The sequence below is a fragment of the Neomonachus schauinslandi genome, chromosome 8 (genome assembly GCF_002201575.2).
Source record: "Neomonachus schauinslandi chromosome 8, ASM220157v2, whole genome shotgun sequence".
NCBI lineage: Eukaryota > Metazoa > Chordata > Mammalia > Carnivora > Phocidae > Neomonachus > Neomonachus schauinslandi.
The window spans coordinates 132,209,063-132,231,744 of NC_058410.1; the positions used below are offsets into that span (position 1 = coordinate 132,209,063).

Genomic DNA, 22,682 nt, shown 5'->3' on the forward strand with positions numbered 1-22,682 from the left:
GGGGGGGGGGGTTTGGGGGGGGGGGGGGGGGGGGGGGGGGGGGGGGGCGCCTGGAGGGTCTGCAGAGCCTTCCAGCCCCACCCTGCCGGCCCCCCGGGGCCAGCGCTGGCTTTGTCCAGCAGCCAATGAGACACTGGGCACATTTGAGCACATAATGAGCACACTCTGACTGTGGCAGCACATGATGACATCACGGCCCTCTCCTGGCCTCTCTTCCCAGTTGCCTAATGGGGTTGTCTTGGTACCCTCAGCCCAAGAATTCATGGCCCTGGGTTTGTAAATGGCTTTGAACTAAAGGTATAGATTCCAGAGGCGGTCACGTGTGGCCCCCGTCCCTCAGGGGGACCCTCGAAACACACACGGGAGAGGACAGCTCTGTGCGGGGTCATGGCTCGGAGGGGGCTTCTGGGATGAGGCTCCGACCAGGAAAGAGGAGGAGGGGCCGGCCCCACGCCAAACAAGCAATCCTATCCTAGCAAGCAAAAAAGCTGGGCTGGCTGGCTGCCAAATTAGCCACATAGCGTTGTGGCGTTTGACGAGCCACTTCACTCCCTTGGCTTTTCCACCCTCATTTACATTTAGATGTGGCGGTCCCTTGGGCCCCCCCCGCGGCCCTACTATCCTGTGAGCCTTTACATTTAACCAAGAGCCCTGGAGCCGCCCCCTGGGTCGTCACTCTCCAGACTGTCATCCCCCTGACCCCCCTGCAGACAGCACCTGTTTGCGGTCTCCCTTCTTCTTGCTTTCTGCCTCCCAATTTATCTCGGATCGATTGGTTCATACTAAGATGTTAATGGCTGGCTAGTTTCGGGAGTTTTTATCCAAGAGAAACTTGCATTTTTAAAGGGAACTCTGGGAGGGAGATAAGATCTTTAAGTCCAGAGGAAGGAGCTCTCTCTCTTATATGGGGGTGGGGGCCCTGGGGGGCATGCTGCACTGGAGTCCTCTGGTGACCCTGAACAAGGTCCTGAACGCCCCCCCGCCCCCAGCAGTCACAGCGGTCAAACTGTACGCCTGGGGATGTGGCTCGGCTCTAACCTGCCATTGTCCCTCCCAGTGGGAAGTGTGGCCACCTTCAGCGTGCGTGGCCTCGGGCTGTGGTGGCTGCTGCCGGGCTGGCAAGGAGGAGCTGGGTGGGACCCGCTTCTGTGCACAGGGGCTTCCCTCTTTTAAAGACCCGCCCTATCCTGAGACGACTGAATTGCAAGGGTGCGCTGCTTTGATGAGTTATGAAACAAAATTCAACAACAGGGATTTCAAAATGACAGAACAAGTGCCCAGGAGACCACCCCGAAGGAGATTGCTTTCACTAATGCCCTTCTCAAGTCAGGGGGCGAGAAGCAGAGGCCCTCTCTGACACGGTTTGATAGACAATATTAGGCTTAGACCCGTGCCTCTGTCCTGAGCCCAGGAGGAAAGTGACGTGCCCACGGTCACCCACTTTGCTTACAAGGAGAAACAAGCCCGCACTCTCTGCCCTCCATATCTCTGCTCCATTCCCCAGACCCTCTTACCTACGGCTCTTTAAACATCTGATGAGTAAGTCAGCCCACATACTAAGCTGAGAACGTTTAGACTCCGAAGTCTTCTCTCCTGAGACACTCCTTAAAAAGTCTAAATGCAGGCAATTGTGTCCCACACTCTGGCCTCCCACCTGCTCTGTGGACTTCTTGGAAGATTCAAAGAATTAATGGAATCGGGGCTTGCGAAAGGTGAGCGTTTTGGAATTCCTCCGTGCAGCCGGGGCTGTGTTTGGCGTTAGCCGTGCCCTTATTTTGTTTCCGCAGCACGTGGCCGGCACCCCCGCGGGCCAGCCTCCTTTCCTGTCCCCACAGAGCACCAGACACGAGGCCACATCACAGTGAGCCCCCGTCAGTCGCTGGGAGGCCCGAGGCAGAGTTGAGCGGGCACAGGTCTTGTCCCAAGCAGGGAGCCTCACCTCTCCCCCGATGCCCGCCTCCGGGCCAACAGCAGCCCCATGCGTGTAGGACCTACCTCCTTGCCGCAAAGCCACACTTCTCAGCCCAGCATTTCTGCCTGGAGACTTGAAACCCCCCATGTGGCATAAAGAAAGCAAAGTGAGAAGGCCAGCCAGCTCACCACCCGTTTGAAGCCGTGCGGGCAGTTGGGAGAGCATCCCACAGGCAGGCCAGAGGGTGGCCGGGGCAGAAGACAGGAGCTCGCCCCCCTCCCTTTCTCAAGTGGTGAGGGGCTCGGCCTAGAGCCTGCAGACGTTCAGAGGATACACCTGTGTGTGACACTGTTTCCCAGAATCAAAAGCATCTTCACTGTTTCTTGCAGCTCGGAATGAACAGGAGGAACAAGAGGAGAAGAGAGAGATCAAGAGGAGGTTAACTCGAAAGGTGAGTGGCTTCTCCAGGTGGGAGCTGGGACAGGAGGTTGGGGGGGGCAGCGCCGGGCAGCTCTCTCAGTGGTCCTGCTCCTCAGGCGTGAGAGCGAGTGGCTCTGGGCTCAGCAGGACCTCTGCTGAGGTGGTCGGCTCAGTATCATGACCCGCAGACCTTCTGGCTGGTGACATTCTGTCGCCTGATTTTGTGACACACACCCACCCCCAAGGAACTTGATGGCAGGTGCATTATATTTTCAATCACAGTGAATATTTTTTTTTAAAAAAAATTCACCAAATTCACTAAAAATTCACCTCACCAAGCTTTGGAAATTCATTGCCAAAATCAATAGTTCAAATGTAACACCGTTCTGGGCTGTGACCCTGAGAGTTTCCCTTGCGTCCTCTGATATTATTCCCTACCTATTAACTGAGAACTAACGGACTGTATTATGCCAAATCCAATTTGAATTACTGATTAGGAAAATGCCAAAAGTACTGATAAATTTACTGAAGGTGTTTGAAAAGCACTTAAAGTCATACAGCTGGAATTTTTATGTATTTTAACCCCAAAAATCGACAGCTTGGCAGCACAAAGTAGACCCAAATGGATCTAATTCTATATAAGTGGCCTAATAACAGACTCTTATTTGAGGCTATTCTTGGATGACAATGACAAGTTTAATTAACTGATAGTACACAAGAAATACTACTATATTCTGACTAAAGTGTTTTTAATCAGCTTCCTACAGTGACCATCTTGAGGGAAAGATACTCAAATCTTAGAGACGGTTAAGAGACCCATTAAAATTAATTTTTAAAGGTTTATTAATGGATTTTTTTCTCCCTAGAAATATTATATAAAGGAAGAAATTCAGAGATCCTAAAACACCATACCAATTATTAGGGTGATGGTTTGTGTCTCTTGGACCTTCTCTCCTTGGAGCATCCCAAGCATCTGATGACAAGCCAAATGTCGCCCCAACTATAAGGAGTAGGATAAGCAGGTGCCTGCAGGGCCAGATGACGGGCTGGCGTCCCCCTGGTGGGAACCTCCCGAACGAGAGCTAAGTAACCTCACTTCATCCGGGTGCCCCCACCCAAGTCACGGTTTGATCCTCCAAGTCCCTCTGAGCACCCAGTCTTTGGGCGCAGGGCATCCCCCTCTTCCCGAGCCTGAGTAGTGAAGGGGCCTGAGGAAGATGCACTAGCTTGTTTTAAGTGTGTCCTTGAAATGAGGAGGCTGGTGATAACCCGTCCTTCCTGATACAGAAAGGTCTAGACATTCAGAAAAAAAACCTAAATCAAATTTTCATCAGGTTCATTGGGGTTGATTGCTGGGCCCAGAAATTCTCCTAAACTTGAGGGGTTTCTTGCTAAAAACTCATAATAGGAAAATACTGAAGCATACGTTTCCTTCTTACAGAAACCCAGCTAACGGCATCAGTTGGCAGCAGGGCAAAGGAAGGGGGTTTCCTGCCCACCCACATCCCCGAGGGTGGGGGCCGCTGGGGATGGGGGCCCCCAGGTAGCCCCTCGTTTTGGCAGGGGCTCCAGGACAGGAGTACTGGCTCCTCTTCCTTCCCGGCAGGAAAGCTGCCTGAGAATTTCACCTGCCCTCCCCGGGACAGGCTTGGGGAATGGAGAAAAAGGGGTTTAAGGGAAAGGAGAACTGTTTTTAAGGGAAAAGCTGAAAGGAGCTTTCACCTGTTTTTGCCGACGGAGATGGGAGCCTGCCAGCAGGTGGGGATTCTGTGGGGCCTGCGGGCCCTGGGCAGGTTCCTTCCCCCTGGAGCCTTGAGCACAGCAGGACCAGATGCCAGTGGTGGTTTTCAGTTACCCGCAGCCTGAGGATTTCCTCAGTATGGTTCCATTTAACGTTAAGGTACCAGTGAGAAAAATGAACCCCAGGAGCTGATGCTCACAGCAACAGACCAGTCTTTTTCTTCAGCCAAATTGAGACTAACCCCAAAATGACATGCTCCCCCTTTCAAAAAAAACAAAAAATGCTAGCTAGCTCCATGGATGGATGGCAAGAAGGAAGGAGGGAGGGAAAGACGGAGGAGAGGCAAGGACATGCACTTGGGTCAAGTTGTATTAATAGTGGGATTTGGGTCTCAAGGAATTTACTCTTCAGTATCTGGTTGCAAGTGGTATTTCTGCCAGAGATTAAAACGTAAGGCTACCAACCCCTTCTGCCAGCCCACCATCCCCAGAAACCGGACTTTGGCCACAAAGATGATTTCCTCACCCTCTGAGGAGGGACCCCAGGTTCATGTGCCCCAAGACTACATCAGCCACCAGCCAGAGGCCCCTCTGGGCACCAAGGAGCCAGGGGCACGAGCCTGTGCCCACAGGGGAGCTTCCCGAAGTTGGTGCCCTCCTCACTCCCTCCCTCGGAGCACTTGGGTGCAGCGCCCTATTGATTTGGAGAGATGCTGTCTAGAGTCTCCATGGGATTCAGGCATGAAAAAGAGTCCCTGACCTTTAGATCTAACATTTCGTTTCCTGTTCCCTCCAGACTCTCTGCCGTCAAGTCTTTTAGTAAAATATCCAGATCATGATTTCTAGAAATAATCACTAGAAATTCCACGCTTAGCCTTGTTCTGGTCGTGGTGCACTTAGAAATTAAGTTTGTCCAGCACCCCGCAGTAAATCTTGCCAGTCCTAAGAAATACAAGGGATTTCGAGTGGGAGTCCTTATGTAGTGGGGAGAATGTGGAAACAGTGTTTGTATGTGCTTTCATGACAGCGCAAAAGCTCCCTGAAGTCGCATTTTAGAGAACAGGTTTTCGAGTCAGGACAGGCTGCCACTCTCGTGCACAGCAGCCCATAAAGCCTGGGGGACCTGTGCTTTCCGGCGACAGGCCCGCACTGCTGCCGGAAGGCCCAGTCCCGGGAAAGCCAGGGCGGCCTCAGCACAGACTGGAACCACTTTGACGGGGAGCTACCCGTTGTCCAGGCGAGTAGGCTCTGCTCTTACCTGGAGCCTCGCAGTCCCGGCTCCATTCTGCCCATTACCACCGGGCAGTCCTCTGACCGGCCATGTCTGCCGTCGGCCAGCTAGCAGCAAGCCGGGGCCCTCCGGAGCATCCAGGAAACAGTCAGAACAGCTGGGTGCTTCGGATTCGCGCGCACGCGCGTGTGCACGTGTATGTGTATGTGTGTGTGTGTTGGGGGGGCGCGCGCGCGTGTGTGTGTGTGTGTGTGTTGGGGGGGGGTGGTTTATAGGCCTTTGCGGTAAGATTGTATCTGACTGCATTTTCTATTAATAGAAGTAAATACGGTCCCAGGCTTAGAGGAAAAATTGCTTTTAAATAACATCGGTTAAACCTCAATGGACAGCCTCCTAAAGAAAGAGTGACGGTATTGCTCCAGAAGAAGTCAACTTCATGGCAGGAAATGCTAATAAAAACGACAACCTTGTGCTGTTCAAGTACAAAGGAAGGGTGCTGGTGACTAGAACTAGGATGGGGAGGCGGTGAAGTCACTATGAACTCACCCCTCCCTGCAGACCCATCCCGTGGGCCTGTCCCCCACCCCCCGCCCTGCTTCCCTGGCACAAACTCAGCCTCGCTCTGCAAGTGTGGACTGGCTTTTCCTTTGAACTTCTTGAGGAGCAGCGTCCCCTCGGACCTCGTAGATCATTGCTGTACCCCTAAATTTGCATGTTGTTTGCATATACACCTTTGTGTCTAAAACAAACACCCCCCCCGACACACACACACACACACACACACGTAAGATGATTTACAAGCCCATCCTGCAGAGTGCACTCATTCTGACACATGGTTGTGGACTTACAAAACCGAGATGAGACACCAGCACGGTGTACGGGGTCGGTCACCCGCTGGGACAAGGGGCAAAGGTGTGGGAAGACCCGCGCCCACGGAGTACGAGCTGCTTGTGAGGAGGCGCTGCCGTGTCGGTAAGGAAGAGACAGCCCGGCTGTCTGTCCGGATAAGCCGGTAGCGAGTTCCGGGGATGATAAAGCTCTGCGTCTCTCGGAGCCCTGCAGAAGGCGCAGGCCCAGGCGTCTGAAGCCCTAGCTCCCCAGCTGGGCCGCGTCCTGCACTCGCTGTGGGATGTGTTGGTGGCCTCTCATCTTGCCCTGTAAGTGTGCAAACCGACCAGGCCGCCTGAACTTCTCTGGCTGATGGTCCGTCTCTCTTCTTCTCTGCAGCTCAGCCAAAGACCCACGGTGGAAGAACTTAGAGAAAGAAAGATCCTCATCCGTTTCAGCGACTACGTGGAGGTGGCTGATGCTCAGGACTACGACCGCAGGGCCGACAAGCCGTGGACCCGCCTCACCGCCGCCGACAAAGTAAGCAGGGGGGGGGGCTTATGCCTCAGTTTGGAGCCAGTAGCCAGAGCAGCATCAAAGCTGTGGTCGCAGTGTCCCTAAGGGGGTGCTGGGTGGCCGGGGCCTGCCTGCCCAGGGCGCTGCTTGCCCCACTCCCTCCCCCGGGGCTCACTGAACTGGCTCTGCTGCCGTAGAGAGGGCACAAGACAGTCACGTAATATCATGCAACATGCGGCAGGAGGAAAGGCGGCGAGGGAGGCTGGGCCCAGAGGAACAGAAGAGCGCCCGGGTGGGCACAGAACGGTTCACGAGTGCTAGGCTCTGCGCTCCACGCAGACTTTCAGGGAAGAGGACGCTGTCCTCAGCACCCGGGAGGAGTCACCCAACCCAAAAGAGACTGCGGGTATCATAACCTAATAGGAGAAACGGGACAGAGATCACAGAGACCGCAAAACCTGCCTCCCTTCACTAACCCCTCATCCATTTGGAAAACGAAGAATAATCGGAAGTTGAGTTCATTTTATAGGAAATGAGGCAAAAGATGGAAGGCAAAAGATGCACCATTCTGGGGCATCTGGATGGCTCGGTCGGTTGGGCATCTGATTCTTGATCTCAGCTCAGGTCTTGGTCTCGGGGTCATGGGTTCAGGCCCCGCATTGGGCTCCCCGCTGGGAGAGAGACCTCATTCTTACGTGTCCACCGGACCATGTATCAAAATGAACCTCTGCTTCACAATCCTTTGTGACTCTAGTCCAGTCATCATGAGGGAATGGGAGAGCTTTAAAAAAAAAAAGTCTAATGACTACACCCAATGTGCAAGTGACATTGGGGAGACACTGGGGGCCTTCTCTTGAAGAGGCCTGCCTTCGCCCCATGAGTTCCCAGGGCCAGTGGCTTTCTTTTAAGAACCACTTTTATAAGTGGCAAGGTCCTCTGCAGCGACACTCTGGCCCAACCTATCGCAGGGAGCGTGAACGCAGGGAAGCTGCTACACGTGGGTGGGAATGATGGGGTCGGAGGCCGACCGATGTTCCCGAAGTGCTTGCCACAGCGTGGGTCCACCACACAGGCCCTGATGAGTGGAAGCCTCTGCCCTCCTTTTAAACATAGCACTCCTCTCTTCCCTGTGCAGGCGTCTGTGGGGAGTGATCTTGGGCGCGCGGACACACACATGCACATGCGCACACACCCGGCAGTTATGTCGCATAAACGGGAACAGAGGAAGGGGCCTTGGCCCTCTTGTTCCCGGGCAGGCTGCAGTGCGCTGAGCTGAAGCCGAGGGAAGGTACAGCGTGTCCGCACACGCGCGTGCTCAAGTTGTGCATAGCAGCAAGGAGGGAACTCTAGTTCCGCACAGGCTGCCCTGCAGGAGGAACAGGAAGTGGTAACCGAGGCTGGTAAACAGGCACACTGGGCGCCTGCCTTCTCTGGGGGGGGGGGGGGGGGGGTGCGCTGGTCCCACCTAAAGAATTTCAGACCCCGGGGAAGAAGCGAGGTTGCCCCCAAGGCCAGACCTCTGTCCCACTGGCCCCTCTGCAGTCCTGCAGCGTGCTGCCTGGCCCTCCCCTGGGCCGCAGCTCCCCTCTGTGGCCAGTGCCGGAAGGAGGAGGCCGTTCCCACTCAGCCAATGTCCTTGATGATGACCTAGATCACCTCAGAGTCAACAGAGCTGTAAACGAGTGAGGGCTTTATAAATCAAAGGGGGGCGCTCACCCTTAATTCCCTTAATTTGGTTGAGGAGTTTGACCCACACCTTCTAGAAGGATCCATCTTGAGGCATCACCGTGCTTGTGGCGAGCTCAGGTCATTTACCTAAGGGAGATGAAGGCAGCGCTCCGTGAAGACAGGAAGACGAGGACACTTCGGACAGTTCGCCAGCTCTAGCCATTTGCATTTACATTTAGCAGGATGAGGATTCATAGTAGGTGCTGGGTGATTTTTCTTTTTCCCCTCCCAGTGAAAGAGTTCATTTTCCGTGCTTTGGCATCTGGCTTCCTCAAAGCAAAGGGAATAAAAGGCGAACTCCTTTCCCTCTTCCGCATACTCACGGGCTTCTCTTCATTCCAGGCTGCCATTCGAAAGGAGCTCAATGAATTTAAAAGCACCGAAATGGAAGTTCATGAATTGAGTAGACATTTAACAAGGTTAGTGTATCGAGGGGTTCTTTTCCCTCCCCCACCCCTCACACTGTAATATTTGCTTCCAGGAACTCTCCCATCTGCCGCCGGGTCGCAGGTGGTGTGGCAGGTGTGGGGGGGGGAGAAGGTGAAGGGTCAGTGTGAAGTTCCCCTGCGGGGAAGGAGCATCACAGCCCAGGCTAAGTGGGACCTTCTGAAAGCCTAGTTTTTAAATTATCCAAACAAAAGTTCTGATTAGTGCCAGACCACCAATAACACCAGAGTGGGTTTTTATGGAAACTTAGGCTGAGAAAAAAAGACCCTTGACGAGACTGAAGCACAGAGAGATTTAAGGGGCTGATAGAAGGTCATATGGCTAGCTAGCGACAGAGTCATCAACTCAATTCTTAGGACTCGTACTAAACGGTGACCATTTTAGAGAAACTGGACGTACGAGCTCTGTAGTGCTTGGACTCGGAGACACAGGCTGGGAGCTCCACCTGGCTGCAGAGTCCAGGCTGAGAGCCAGCAGGGCCATCCAGTGGGGCCCCCAGGAGCTCCAGAGTAAACCGCTCCAGAATCAAAGGTGAACCCCGTGGGGCTCAAGGACTGGAGGAGAGCTGTCGGCATGTGCCTTTGGGTGGGGGTTTAACCAGATTCAGCCCGGCACTTGTCAGCAACGGGGCATCTGAGGACAGAAAGCTCGGACTGGGGAATCTGGCTCCTTTAATAGCCCCTCGGTCCTGATGTAATTATTTGTTTTCCTAGGTTTCACCGACCTTAACAGTCAAATTCCTCTTGAGTGCTATGCTGTCTTCAAAACATAAATTTATAAGAACCATAAGTGCTGGTATTTATTCACTTCCCCATTATGATGTAAATCTTCTGAACTGCCTTTTTTTAAAAAAGAAGAAGAAGAAAAATAAAAGGAAACGTGATCAGGATTCTCTTTGCGAAAATACGGGGGTCACCGCTCGGCGGTCAGAACCACTGGCACCACGCGGATACCGAGGACACCGGTGGGTCGGACGGAAGACTCCCTGGCGCTCGGAGCGGGCCCCGGCCTCTCCAGCCAGGCCCAGCAGGCCAACCTCCTTTAGGCTCATTTAGGCCCCAGCGAACCTCTTCCCCTAAAGTGTGTGTCACCTGGGTCCAAAGAAAGCCGAGGCTGTGGGTTTGGCCTGGAACGGACTGCAAAGCAAATGGTCGGGTGGGCCTTCTAGACTTGACCGGACACACTGGCTGTAGGCGTCCGGCTCGGAGGAGGATGCTGAGAGGGAGCCCTATCCACGGTTGCCCCTGTCCTTTCTCCCCCTTCAGCCGTCATCCATGCAGTGAACAAAAGGGAAGATGCTTTTCTCGGGGAGTCTGTGGTTGACTGTTGGTCCCAAGAGTGTGTAGGCTCCAGGTGTGGAAGGCCGACGCAGAGCCCCTAGCCTGTCCCTGCAGACTGAGCTGAGCTGCCTTCTAGGGAGCTCCGGTTTAGAAGGGGAAAGCAGTCATCTGCTCAGTTCAAGTGAACTGACCCAGCTGTGTCACAAAAGCCAAATGTCACGGGTGATCTTACGCACACGGCCACTGCCGTGGTATTCCTATGGTATTCGTGCGTCTGAGTGTGAGGACCCTGGTGAGGACAGAAAGGCTGGGGTAAGAAACTGCTTGGCTGGTGTTCTTCGTTTTTCTCTGAGCACCCTGGGGCCGGTGACTGTGTGGCCTGGAAGTTAACAAACGGCCTCTGAGGATAGGACCCATGCATGCAAGCTAGAGCCCAGTCCCGAAAGACTGTCCAGCCACCGATGGACGGGCACTCCAGAACCACTTGATGGCCTTCTAGTCTCCTGTCTTTGCACTGAAGAGTTTCTGTGGGGGAGCTTCAGGGTTTGGCACAGGCCAGAATCGTGCAGACACCAGCCACGCCTGCCCACGCTGTACCTTCCCGCTCCTGTCTGGAGAGACTCCTTCCTCTCCCTCATGGTGCTGGCAAGCCTGGCTGGAGAGGTCTCTCTCTCTGTCCCATTCACTTGGGACCACAGGAAGGCAGTGCTCTTTTGACAGAGGGTCACCAAGGATAGGACGTGCAGTGAGAGGGAGGACAGCCCCCAAACCCTAACAACGATCTTAATGAGGCCCGTCGCAGCTGCTTCTGTTTTCCTTCCTAACAGACCTCGGAGGGCCCTCAGCCCCGCAGCTCTGCCTGGCCTTCTGGGGTGGTCGCCCAGTTAGCGCCGTCTCTCCAGGCAGTGGCGCGCTCCCCTCCACACGTGCCCGAGAGTTCGATGCCAGATTGGCCTAGCACAGAGTGAGCCAGTGCCCAGCCCCAGCCGTGTGGGAAGCGTTACTCTGGGGACGCACACCCGGCGAGGAGGCCATTTCATTTCCGGCCGGCACTGAGCCAGGAGCCGGGCCTGTTTTGGGGGGAGCTCAGGGCCGTCCTGGAGGTGGTGCCCACTCACCGTTGCCAAGCCATCGTCCGCTCTCCTCGTCCCCCGCGGAGTGAGCGCGCCACTGCCCAGCCCCAGGAGGGGCACCACCGCTAGATCCTTTTCTCTGAATGTTGAGTCTGGATAGTTAACTGCCGCGGGAGGGTACTGTTCAGGGAAAACGTGGTCGGGACTTCAGTGTGGCTGTAAACACAGTCTTCCCGAAAGGCTTACTGACGTTTGAATGTGCAAATGGTATGACGAAAGAGGTCGGGCTCTTTCGTTGGACTTCTCTGCGGCAGGCAGGTGTTCCAGGCAGGGTGCCTGCCCGGCCAGGGCTCGAGGCCGAGCTTCCTGTAACTCCCAGCTGGCCTTGTGCGGCTCCCAGGGCCCTGGCGTGATGGGCAGGCCTTCCCCGGGCCCAGGAGCGAGGCGTAAGGGAGCTCCTTCCCGGGCCTGGACTCCTCCTTCGAAGGCCAGTGGCTTCTCTGCTGGCTTCGGTTCTTGGGCCTCCGAGGCCCTGGGAACGTGACGCCCAAATCGATTTCCCTGCAGCCAGCCGGCAACCCAGGGATCTTGCCTGAAGTGCCCTGTTGTCGCAGTCCACTTTGAGCACAGAGGACAGGGAACACAATCTCCACTTCAATTCCTGCAGAGCACTCTTCTTGAGAAGTCAGTTGCAGGAATTAGGGGTGAACCTTCCATGCCCCTGAGATCTCACCCACCATCAAGGTGGGCTACTTCAAGCCCAGTGTAGGGGGCTCAGCAACCTCAGTGGACCACAGGATGGGGGTCTCTGCTGTCTCTTTCCTTCTGTGAAATCTTGAGGTCTTGATAAAAATCCAAATTTCTTTCTTTTTTGCTGTATTCTTAGGACAACTGGAAGATGTTACAAAGAAAGGTAAGATGGGCTAGGTGGTTTAAAATGCATCCCTTTTCTGAAAAAGCTGCAGTTCTCAAAGGTCTTGTGCAGATACATTCCCAATGGAGCCTTTTGTCATTTGGATTAGCGTGAGAGGAAAAATGTGAAATTTCTCAAATCAAACAGTTTCCCTCTCAAAATCAGACATTGCCCCACCCTGCCCCCCACCATCTCTGACGGAAGGGACTGCCATCGGCCTACTTGCTCTTTCAAAATTGCTGATCTATTCCTCTCCAAAGGCCCTCAAAGCCCTGTAAAACTTTTAAAACTTTAGCCTTTATGTCAAATTAGAGAAACCAAACAATGTGATGGTAGATGTGATAAAAACCTGAGTTTATTTTTCTCCCGCTTATGAACGTGTATTTATATTTGCCGAATGAATATCGTGGTGTGAGCTTCGATGAATGGGATGTCAGGCTTTCCCTGTGCACAGCGGTGGGTGGAGGTCACCTTAAATGACTTTTTCTTCCCATCTGTCTGTTAATCCCCAAACCAGTTGCTTTTTCCAGTTGCTTCCCGGGTGTCTGTACATAGTTTGTCTTTGTATAGGAGCGCTCTCCTGTGTTCTAATTTAACAGATGATGGCTGTATGAGGAAGACAATGTAAATAGAATACAAATTAAACTGGATCTCTATGGCCTAGGTTTTGTACATACAGAAACTGCATGGTATTTAAATTATTGTTTGTCTCTGATGATGTATGCAGTTTCTTTAAAAACAAACCAAAAAAAAAAGTCTAAAAAAAAAAAAAAACATTTCCTTGACTCGTGTTTTATCAACCGCTGCAAACAGTTTGGCTAAGGACAGGGTTTGGGAGGAGGGCAGGTCAGTTCATCAGCAAACAGAGTTATGGAGACGGAAAACCACCTCATGTATCGGGTATTACTGGGGACGGGGGGGGTGGTGGCTGCACATAAATTAGCTTCCTAGGACTTTCAAAGATGTAGCCCAAATGTCTGTCCTTGAATAATCTGGGAATAAGGAATATAACATGTAAAATCCCTCAGAGTCATCTCTCTAATATCAGATACCAGACAGCTCTGTACAGCAGCAATGGGGTGTCACTGCCCCAAAGCAAAAGCCCTAAACAACTTTGCTTTTGGGTACTTACCTCTGTCTCCAGGAGAAGTCTTGAGTATTTGCCCTGTAAAGCTAAGAGCTTTATCACTTAACTTTCTGGTCCTAACTTGTCTTTTCAAAGGTTCTGGGGGAAGCAAGAGGGCCTTCAGTGCTTGCTGGCTGCATTTGAGGTGGGTGAAGTTACTGGACATCGTATGCTGGGCCCAGCAGTGGAAGCAGGTGGCTCTGAGGAAGAGGAGCCGACCACGGTCCTGCCCCCCTGCACCGTTCCTAGGAATCACGGTGGAGGTCTTAAAGTGCAGGCGCCAACTCAGGAAGTCTGGGTGGGCCAGAGATTTCTGCATTTCTAGCTAGCTCTCAGGGCGTGCTGATGGTGCTGGTCCAGGAATCCTGCTGCTGAGGAGCAAGGGCGTGGAAGAACGAAGGGAGCTGCTTGGCCTTCACCTGGGAGTCTCCAGCGGCCGCATGCTCTGCTTATTTCTGTGCTGAGCCCCAACTGCGAACCCCCGTGGGATGTTAGCCTTCTGCAGCACGGCGTCGGGGTGCACACGCTCTCCCCTGTGCTGGCGGACGGGTTCCTGGAAGAGGAGTGGCGACAGCAGAGAGGGCCAGCAGTGACAGAAAGGTTTTCAGGTTTCAGGCTGAGAGCTTTGCCCCCCATTCTGCCCTCTGCTCACCTCCAGAGCTCTCTGACTTCAATACGTCTCATCGGCAGGACTACAGTTAACCAAGGGAGTGAAAGACCTCTAAAGACAAGCTTTGGTAGCACCACCAGTGGGCTCTGCCCTGCAAGAGGGAAGGAAGCTGACCATCATCCTGAGAGTGCCCTTTCTTTTTTTTTTTTAAGATTTTTTTTTTTTTTTTTTTTTTTTTTTTTTATGTATTTGACAGAGAGAAAGCAAGAGAGGGAACACAAGCAGGGGGAGTGGGAGAGGGAGAAGCAGGCTCCCCACCGAGCAGGGAGCCTGATGTGGGGCTCGATCCCAGGACCCTGGGATCACGACCTGAGCCGAAGGCAGACGCTTAACAACTGAGCCACCCAGGTGCCCCCTGAGGGAGCCCTTTCTGAAGTAAACAAAGGTTATGGCTACACATTCCCAGTAGGTGGAGGCGGCCGGTGTGTCCATCCATTAGATCTGGTTTGTCATCCTAGGACAGACAAGTGGTGGCCGTGTCACAACACGTAACTGAGCAATTTGGCCGAGTCACTCGCTTCTCTGGGCCTCAACTTTCTCATCTGGCAAATGGGAACACAGTTAGATATCCTGTGCTATCCGTTAGGGCATCAGCTTTCTAGGACTTGGGCTTATCTGAATTTTAAGACACTAAGCCCTTAGGAAAGAGTAAGCTTTAGAGAAGTCCTGCCAGGGCAGTCTCTTGGAGAACAGTTTGGATTCCTCTCCTTCAGACCATCCGCAGGTCTGACATGCATGCCTGCCACCCCTCCTTGCCTTCAGTTGCCCTCTTGCAGGGCTTGTTGGCGGTGGGAGCTGCCCCCTCTCCCTGCCTTTGTGGGGGCTCATCCTGAAGCTGCTAAGCTATCTACCCTGTGCTGTCCTGCCTCCTCTTCCTCTGGGCAAAGCACCCTGGGTGGGGGGCGGGGAGGGGGCTTGTGTACCTTGAGCAGTGATGCTTAAGCACAGCCTGTTGTCTGTCCTCTACAACACCTCAACTCTGGGGGTGCATCAGTGATGTGCTTACACCTGATCATTAATCGAAAGGACAGGTTTGACACCAGAAACACTCCCTAGCTGGCTCTCTACAGGTCCTTAGCCCTCCCCTGGCCTCAGATGAACCACATATCTGTAGCTACAGCTCAGATCTATCCTGAGCTCCTGGCCTGGGTTTCCAAATGTCACAAAGCAGCAGTGCGGCATAGATGTTAGGAACATACGATGCTGCTGTAGCAGGACACCCTGGGACCTCCTGGCCCACCAGGTCACACCCTGTATGGAGCCCCCCAGTGGACCCCCCGGGCTGCACCTGCCTTGGCTAGGGCACCCCGCCTTGCAAAGCACTCTGAGACCCTTCAGACTACATCCCACTGCAGCTCCAGCTGCTTGCCAGGGCACCCTTGACATGGAGCACCCCAGCACCCCCTGGTCTGTGCCCACCTTGGCTCCAGCTGTCCTGTCAGGGTGTCCCCGGCATGGAACACCATGGGACACCCCAGCTCATGCCCACTTCAGCTCAGGCCATTCCACCAGGGCAGCTCAAGCACTGTCCTGGGAACCTCCCCCCCCCGCCCCCGCCAGCCCATGCCAACCACAGCTCTAGCCTGCCCAAGTCAGCAGGCGCGCGCACACACACACACACACACACACACACAGTCTACACAGGGGATGACCATACACAAAACCATTCCTTCAAATTTAGGAGAAGTAGCTGCTCCCCCCTAATTCATATAAACAAAGTCAAGCAAAATGAGAAGACAGCTTTTCCTCTAAGATCAGGAACAAGACAAGGATGCCCACTCTCACCACTTTTATTCAACACAGTACTAGAAGTCCTAGCCATAGCAGACAAGAAATAAAAGGTATCCAAATAAGCATAACAATAAAGTCATCAATCACAAGAGAGCAAGAGAAGCAGAGAAGAACTACAAAAACATCCAGAAAACAACAAAATAGCAATAAATACATACCTATAAATACTTTAAATGTAAATGGTCTACATGCTCCAATGAAGACACAGAATGGCAGAATGGATGAAAAAAACAAGACCAATCTATATGCTGCCTACACGAGACAATAGATCTAAAGACACACACAGACTGAAAGCAAAGGAACAGAAAAAATTCCACATAAATGGAAGCAGGGGAGGGGAGGGGAAGGCAGGTAGCAATACTTCTATAAGACAAAAGAGACTTTAAAACAAAGACTGTAATGAGATAAAGAAGGGCATAATATAACGATAAAAGGATCAATCCAGAAAGAGGATATATAACAATTGTGAACATCTATGTACCCAACACTGGAGCACCTAAATACATAAAGCAAGTACTAACAAACAAAGAAATGGACAGTAATGCAATAATAGTAGAGGACTTTAACACCTCACTGACATTGATGGATAGATCATCCAGGTAGAAAATCAATAAGGGAAGAGTGTCTTTGAACAACACATGAGACCAGACTTAACAGATATATACAGAACATTCCATCCAAAACCAACAAAATACATATTTTTTTCAAATGTACATGGAACATTCTCCAGGACTGATTACATGGTAGGTCACAAAACAAGTCCCAATAAATTTAAGAAGACTGAAATCATATCATGCATCTTTTCCAACCACAGCAGTATGCAACTAGAAATTGATTACCAAAAAAAAACTGGAAAAAACACAAACATGGAGGCTAAACAACATGCTACTAAATAACCAATGGGTCAATGAAGAAAGAGGAAATAAAATACATGGAGACAAATGAAAATGAAAACAACAGTCCACATCTTTGGGATGCAGTGAAAGCAGATCTAAGAGGGAAATTTATAGCAATATAGGCTTACCTCAAGAAACAAGAAAAATCTTCATCTAACCTTACACCTAAAGGAACTAGAAAAAAAAACAAAACTCAAAGTTGGAAGAAAGGAAATAAGATCAGAGCAGAAATAAAGACTAAAAAAATAGAAAAGATCAAGGAGATCAAGAGCTGGTTCTTTGGAAAGATAAAATTGATAAACCTTTAGCCAGACACATCAAGAAAAAGAGAGAGGACCCAAATAAATCAGAAATGAAAAGAGAACAACCGACACTACACAAATACAAAGGTTTATAAGAGACTACTACAAAACATGATACTCCAACACACTGGACAAGCTAGAAGAAATGGATAAATTCCTAGAAATATACAATCTTCCAAAACCAAATCAGGAAGAAATAGGAAATCTTAATAGAACAATTACTGGTAACAAAATTAAACTGTACTCAAAAAACTCCAAACAAAGCCCGGGACCAGATGGATTCACAAGTGAATTCTACAAAACATTTAAAGAATTAACATCTATTCTCTATTCGGAAAAAACAGAAGAGGAAGGAGGGGCACATTGGGTGACTCAGTCAGTTAAGCATCTGACTCTCGATCTCAGCTCAGGTCTTGATCTCAGGGTCATGAGTTTAAGCCCCATGTTGGGCTCCATGCTGGGCATGGAGCTTACTTAAAGAGGAAAAAAAAAAAAAGAAGAGGAAGGAAAGCTTCCAAATACATGCTACAAGGCCAGGATCACCCTGATACCAAAACCAAAGACACTGTTTAAAAAACAAAACTATAGGCCAATTTCCCTGATGAACACAGATGCAAAAATCCTAAACAAAATATTAGCAAACCACATTCAACAATACATGGAAAAAATCATTCACCATGATCAAGTGGGATTTATTCGGGGGATAGGAGTATGGCTTAATATTTGTAAGTCAATCAATATGATACACCACATTAACAAAATAAAGGATAAAAATTACATGATCATCTCAATAGATGTAGAAAAAACATCTGACAAAATTCAACATCCATTCATGATAAAAACTCTAAACAAAGTGCATTCATTTAGAGAGAACATACTTCAATACAATAAAAGTCATATGTGACAAACCCACAGCTAACATCATACACAATGGTGAAAAATAGCTTTTCCTCTAAGATCAGGAACAAGACAAGGATGCCCACTCTCACCACTTTTATTCAACACAGTACTAGAAGTCCTAGCCATAGCAGACAAGAAATAAAAGGTATCCAAATTAGTAAGGAAGAAATAAAACTGTCACTATTTGCAGATTATATACTATACACAGAAAACCCTAAAGACTCTACCAAAACCTATTAGAAATAATAATTCAGTAAAATTGCAGGATACAAACTTAATATACAGAAATTTGTTGTCTTTCTATATACACTAATAATGAAGTGGCAGAAATTTAAAATTCCATTGGGGTACCTGGGTGGCTCAGTTAAGTGTCTGACTCTTGATTTCAGCTCAGGTCATGATTTCAGGGTCATGGGTTCGAGCCCCGCATCAGCCAGCCTTCACTCTCGGTGTGGAGTCTGCTCCAGATTCTCTCTCTCCCTCTGCCCCTCTGCTTATGCTCGCTAATGCTCTCTCTCTTTAATAAATGGTGCTGGGAAAAGTAGACATCTGCAAAACAATGAAACTAGATCACTTTCTTACACACCATACACAAAAATAAACTCAAAATGGATTAAAGACCTAAATGCAAGGCCTGAAACCATAAAACTCCTAGAAGAAAACACAGGCAGTAATCTCTGACATCAGCCTAGCAACATTTTCATAGATGGTCTTCTTGGGCAAAGGAAACAAAAGCAAACATAAACTATTGGGACTGTACCAAAATATGAAGTTTTTGCAGAGCAAAGAAACATCAACAAAAGAAAAGCAACCTACTGAATGGGAGAAGATACGAGCAAATGATAAATCCAATCAGGGGTTGATATCCAAAATATATAAAGAACTTACATAACACCAAAAAGATCTTACTAAAAAATAAGCAGAGAAGGGGCACCTGGGTGGCTCAGTCATTAAGCGTCTGCCTTTGGCTCAGGTCATGATCCCGGGGTCCTGGGATTGAGCCCCGCATCGGGCTCCCTGCTCCGCGGGAAGCCTGCTTCTCCCTCTCCCACACCCCCTGCTTGTGTTCCCTCTCTCGCTGTCTCTCTCTGTCAAATAAATAAATAATCTTTAAAAAAAATAAAAATAAGCAGAGGAAAAAAAATAAGCAGAGGGGGGTGCCTGGGTGGCTTTGTCAGTTAAGCATCCAGCTCTTGATTTCAGCTCAGGTCATGATCTTAGGGTCCTGGGATACAGCGCCATGTCAGGCTCCCTGCTCAGTATGGAGTCTGCTTGAGATTCTCTCTCTCCCTCTCCCTCTGCCCCTCCCCCTACTTGCTCTCTAATAAATAAATCTTAAAAAAAAAAAAAAAAACAAGCAAAGGATCTGAATAGACATTTTTCCAAAGAAGACATCAAATGTCCAACAGACACATGAGAAAATGCTCAACATCATTAATCATCAGGAAACAGAAATCAAAACCACAATGAGCTACCACCTCACACTTGTCAGAATGGCTAGTATCAAAAACACAAGAAACAAGTGTTGGTGAAGATGTGGAGAAAATGGAACCCTCATGCATTGTTGGTGGGAATGTAAATTGGTGCAGCCACTGTGGAAAACGTATGGAGGCTTCTCAAAACTTAAAAAAAAAAATAGAACTACTGTAAGATCCAGTAATTCCACTACTGGGTGGAAATGAAAACACTAGTTCCAAAAGATACACGCACACCTGTGTTTATTCCAGCATTTACAATAGCCAAGGTATGGAAGCAACCCAAGTGTCCACTGCTAGATGACTGGATAAGGAAAATGTGGTGTGTATATATACAGTGGAATATTAATCATAAAAAAGAATGAGATCTTGCCATTTGCAACAATATCGATGGCCCCAGAGAGTATTATGCTAAGTGAAATAAGTCTGATGGAGAAAGACAAACACCGTATGATTTCACTTACATGTGGAATCTAAAAAACAAAACAAACGGAAAAAGCAGAAACAGACCCATAAATACAGAGAACACACTGATGTTTGCCAGAGGGCATGGGGGAATGGGCAAATAGGTGAAGGGGAGTGGGGGGCACAAGCTTCCAGTTATGGAATGAGTAAGTCACCCGGATGAAAGGTACAGCACGGGGAATACAGTCAATGGTACTATGATGGTGTTGTATGGGGACAGGTCGGGAGCTACACCAGTGGTGAGCACAGCAAAACATACAGACTTATCCAGTCACTATGTTGTACACCTGAAACTAATGCAACATTGTGTGTTGACTATACCTCAATAAAAAAGAAAGGAGAAAAAAACAACATGGTTCGGAGCCCAGAAGCTCGGGGGTCCAACTGTGGCGCTACCTGTTCTAGCTGTGTCAGGCAAGTTACTTACACTGTGCTGGGCAAGTTACACTGTGCCTCAGCTTTCCCATCTGTAAAATGGACATAAAGGCCCCTATTTTATAGGGCTCTTAGGAGGGTTAAATAAAACACGTGTAAGGTGCTTAGAACACTGCCTGACATATAGTCAGGTCTTACCAAATGTAGCTGGCATGCTTGACACAGGTCTCACAGCCCCATAAACTCAGTTAAGTCCCAGACTTTTGTTTTCATATTTTCAAACCCTGCCCCTCTGCCCCAATCCTGCTTCTCCCCTTCCTTCCTTTTCCAGTGAATGTCATCACCCAGAAGTCACTTTCTCTTTTCCACTTACAGCTGATCATAAATACCTGCCAATTAGTTCTAGATGCTACTCCACTGCTCTTTAATTAAGGCCCTCACCTCTCGCCTGGATGATCACAGTCATGCTCTCCTTGCCTGTACCTCTTCTGGTCCGAAGTCCTCTATCCAAACACAGACCTGCTCGCACCCCATCCCTCTCCTGCCTGACGTCTGCCGGGCCCCCTGCCCTACTGGTGAGATCCCAATCTCCATTGCACCGGCCTCCGTGCTGGTGTGGCCCACCTCCTGCCTCGTCCTCCTGCCGAGAGGCCCCAGAGCAGGGCCCTGGGGCGAGTGTGGCCCTGGAGCCCAGCAAGGGGGCTGGTGATGGCACCATGTTGCGGTGATCACCTCGGGGACAACAAAGGGGCTTTGGGGACTGAGCACCTAAGCTTCCTTGAACGGAGTCCATGAGAGGCCTCGCTTGGGTGACCCTGGACTCTAGTGAGGAGCCAGAGCACTCATGCGTGCAAAAACAAAATAGTATGAACAGAGAGTTGTGCTCTGTGGTACCGACATGTGGCCCCCAACTTCTAACAGAGGCTGTGTGAGCACTTCATTCCTGTTAATACCACCATGCTCAGCTCCCAGATGGGACACGCTGACTACATACTGGGGGCTGTGCTATGCCATTGTCATGGAGGATTTTATTTATTCCTTACAACCCCTGGCAGCTTCCAAACTGGGTCTGGCTCTAAAGCCTCGCTCTTAACCTCGCGACTGGGTCAACGCACGCACTGCTTCCCCGCCGCTCTCTCGGACTCTTTTGCTCAGCTGCCGTCCATTTCTCCCACTGGCCTGTCTTAAGTGATCATGTCATCTTCTGACACCGAGGACCATGGATCAGGAAAGACACCCAGGTCTCTCCACGCCCTCCAGGTAGCGCCCGGCCCGTCTGTGGCTCCCGCCCGCGGCGCCTTACCCCACCAACCAGGAGCCAGTCGGCCCGTATTTACGACTTCCTGCAAGGGAACTCAGGTTGCGCCAGGCGCTGGCACGGCACGGTCCCACCTGGGGCTGTGGCGAAGGCAGGAAGAGAACAGCACACTGCCTAAAGCCAGAGAGGAAGAACACGTCTGACACTGAATCAATCGTGGGCACACAACCAGTCCCTTTCCCAAATGCTATGATTTGGTAAAAGGGGGTTCTGCTCATTATGTGCAATCCAAAAAAAAAAAAATCCTCCTTCTTTCTTTTTTTTTTTTTTAAAGATTTTATTTATTTATTTGAGAGAGAGAGACTGAGAGAGAGAGCACATGAGAGGGAGGAGGGTTAGGAGGGTCAGAGGGAGAAGCAGACTCCCTGCCAAGCAGGGAGCCCGATGCAGGACTCGATCCAGGGACTCCAGGATCATGACCTGAGCTGAAGGCAGTCGCTTAACCAACTGAGCCACCCAGGCGCCCAAAATCCTCCTTATTTCAACATAAGAGGCCATGATCTTCCAGATTTCCATGGGGCAACACCCCTGATGAAGGCAAAGAGCCTTTTTAAAAGTGAATTAATGAATTTGTTTGCAGAAGAGACAGGAAGAATAAACCACGAAAGCACAATTTAACGGATTCATCTAAGCTTGGACAAACCAGTTAAGATGCATGCTATACTGAGCTGGAATTCCACACGCGGTTTTCTCTTCTCCTCCGGCAGCAGATCAAGACTGTACCTTGTCATCTTGGAGGCTCTGTGTCTCCTGCATGGTGACATCATGGCCGTTGTTGTTCCTTTAGTAAAAAAAAGAAAAACAAAAAAAACAAAAAAAGGAGAAGACAGACTGGGAGGGAGGGAGGAAGATTCAGTCTGTTCCTTAATCACCAACACGGAGTGGGATGGTTGCCACTGACACCTCGTTCAAGGGGGGTTTTGAGGGTCCACGGGGCTGTCGCTGTGTACTGCATACCCTCTTGCCCCGCTGCCTTCTACCCCCACACATGTCCCTCTACCATTCAAAACCCCAGTTACAGGGGCGCCTGGCTGGCTCAGTCACTAGAGCATGTGACTCTTGATCTCCGGGTCTGAGTTCAAGCTCCATGTTGGGTGTAGAGATGACTTAGGTAAAACTTTAAAAAAAAAGGGGGGGATTTCGAAGTACATACAGTACTGGTTAACTTGAGTCTTGCCTGAACAAGGAAACTTACCTATGTGTAATGTGTTTACTTGGACAAACCTATTTCAATTATATCACAACTGAAAATCTAGGAACAGACCACAATAAGGAA

General features: G+C 50.3%; 1 protein-coding gene across 1 annotated transcript in view; it reads left to right on the plus strand.

Moving 5' to 3' along the window:
• The window catches only part of PHACTR1 (phosphatase and actin regulator 1), a 558,362-nt gene extending 545,510 nt beyond the window's left edge, over positions 1-12,852 (plus strand). Inside the window, exons 11-14 of the mRNA XM_021696829.2 lie at positions 2,302-2,363; positions 6,531-6,671; positions 8,718-8,794; positions 9,536-12,852. Coding sequence (XP_021552504.1) covers positions 2,302-2,363; positions 6,531-6,671; positions 8,718-8,794; positions 9,536-9,551 — 296 coding nt within the window. The 3' untranslated portion in view covers positions 9,552-12,852. The remainder of the gene's footprint in view (positions 1-2,301; positions 2,364-6,530; positions 6,672-8,717; positions 8,795-9,535) is intronic.
• The last annotated feature ends 9,830 nt before the right edge of the window (positions 12,853-22,682 follow it).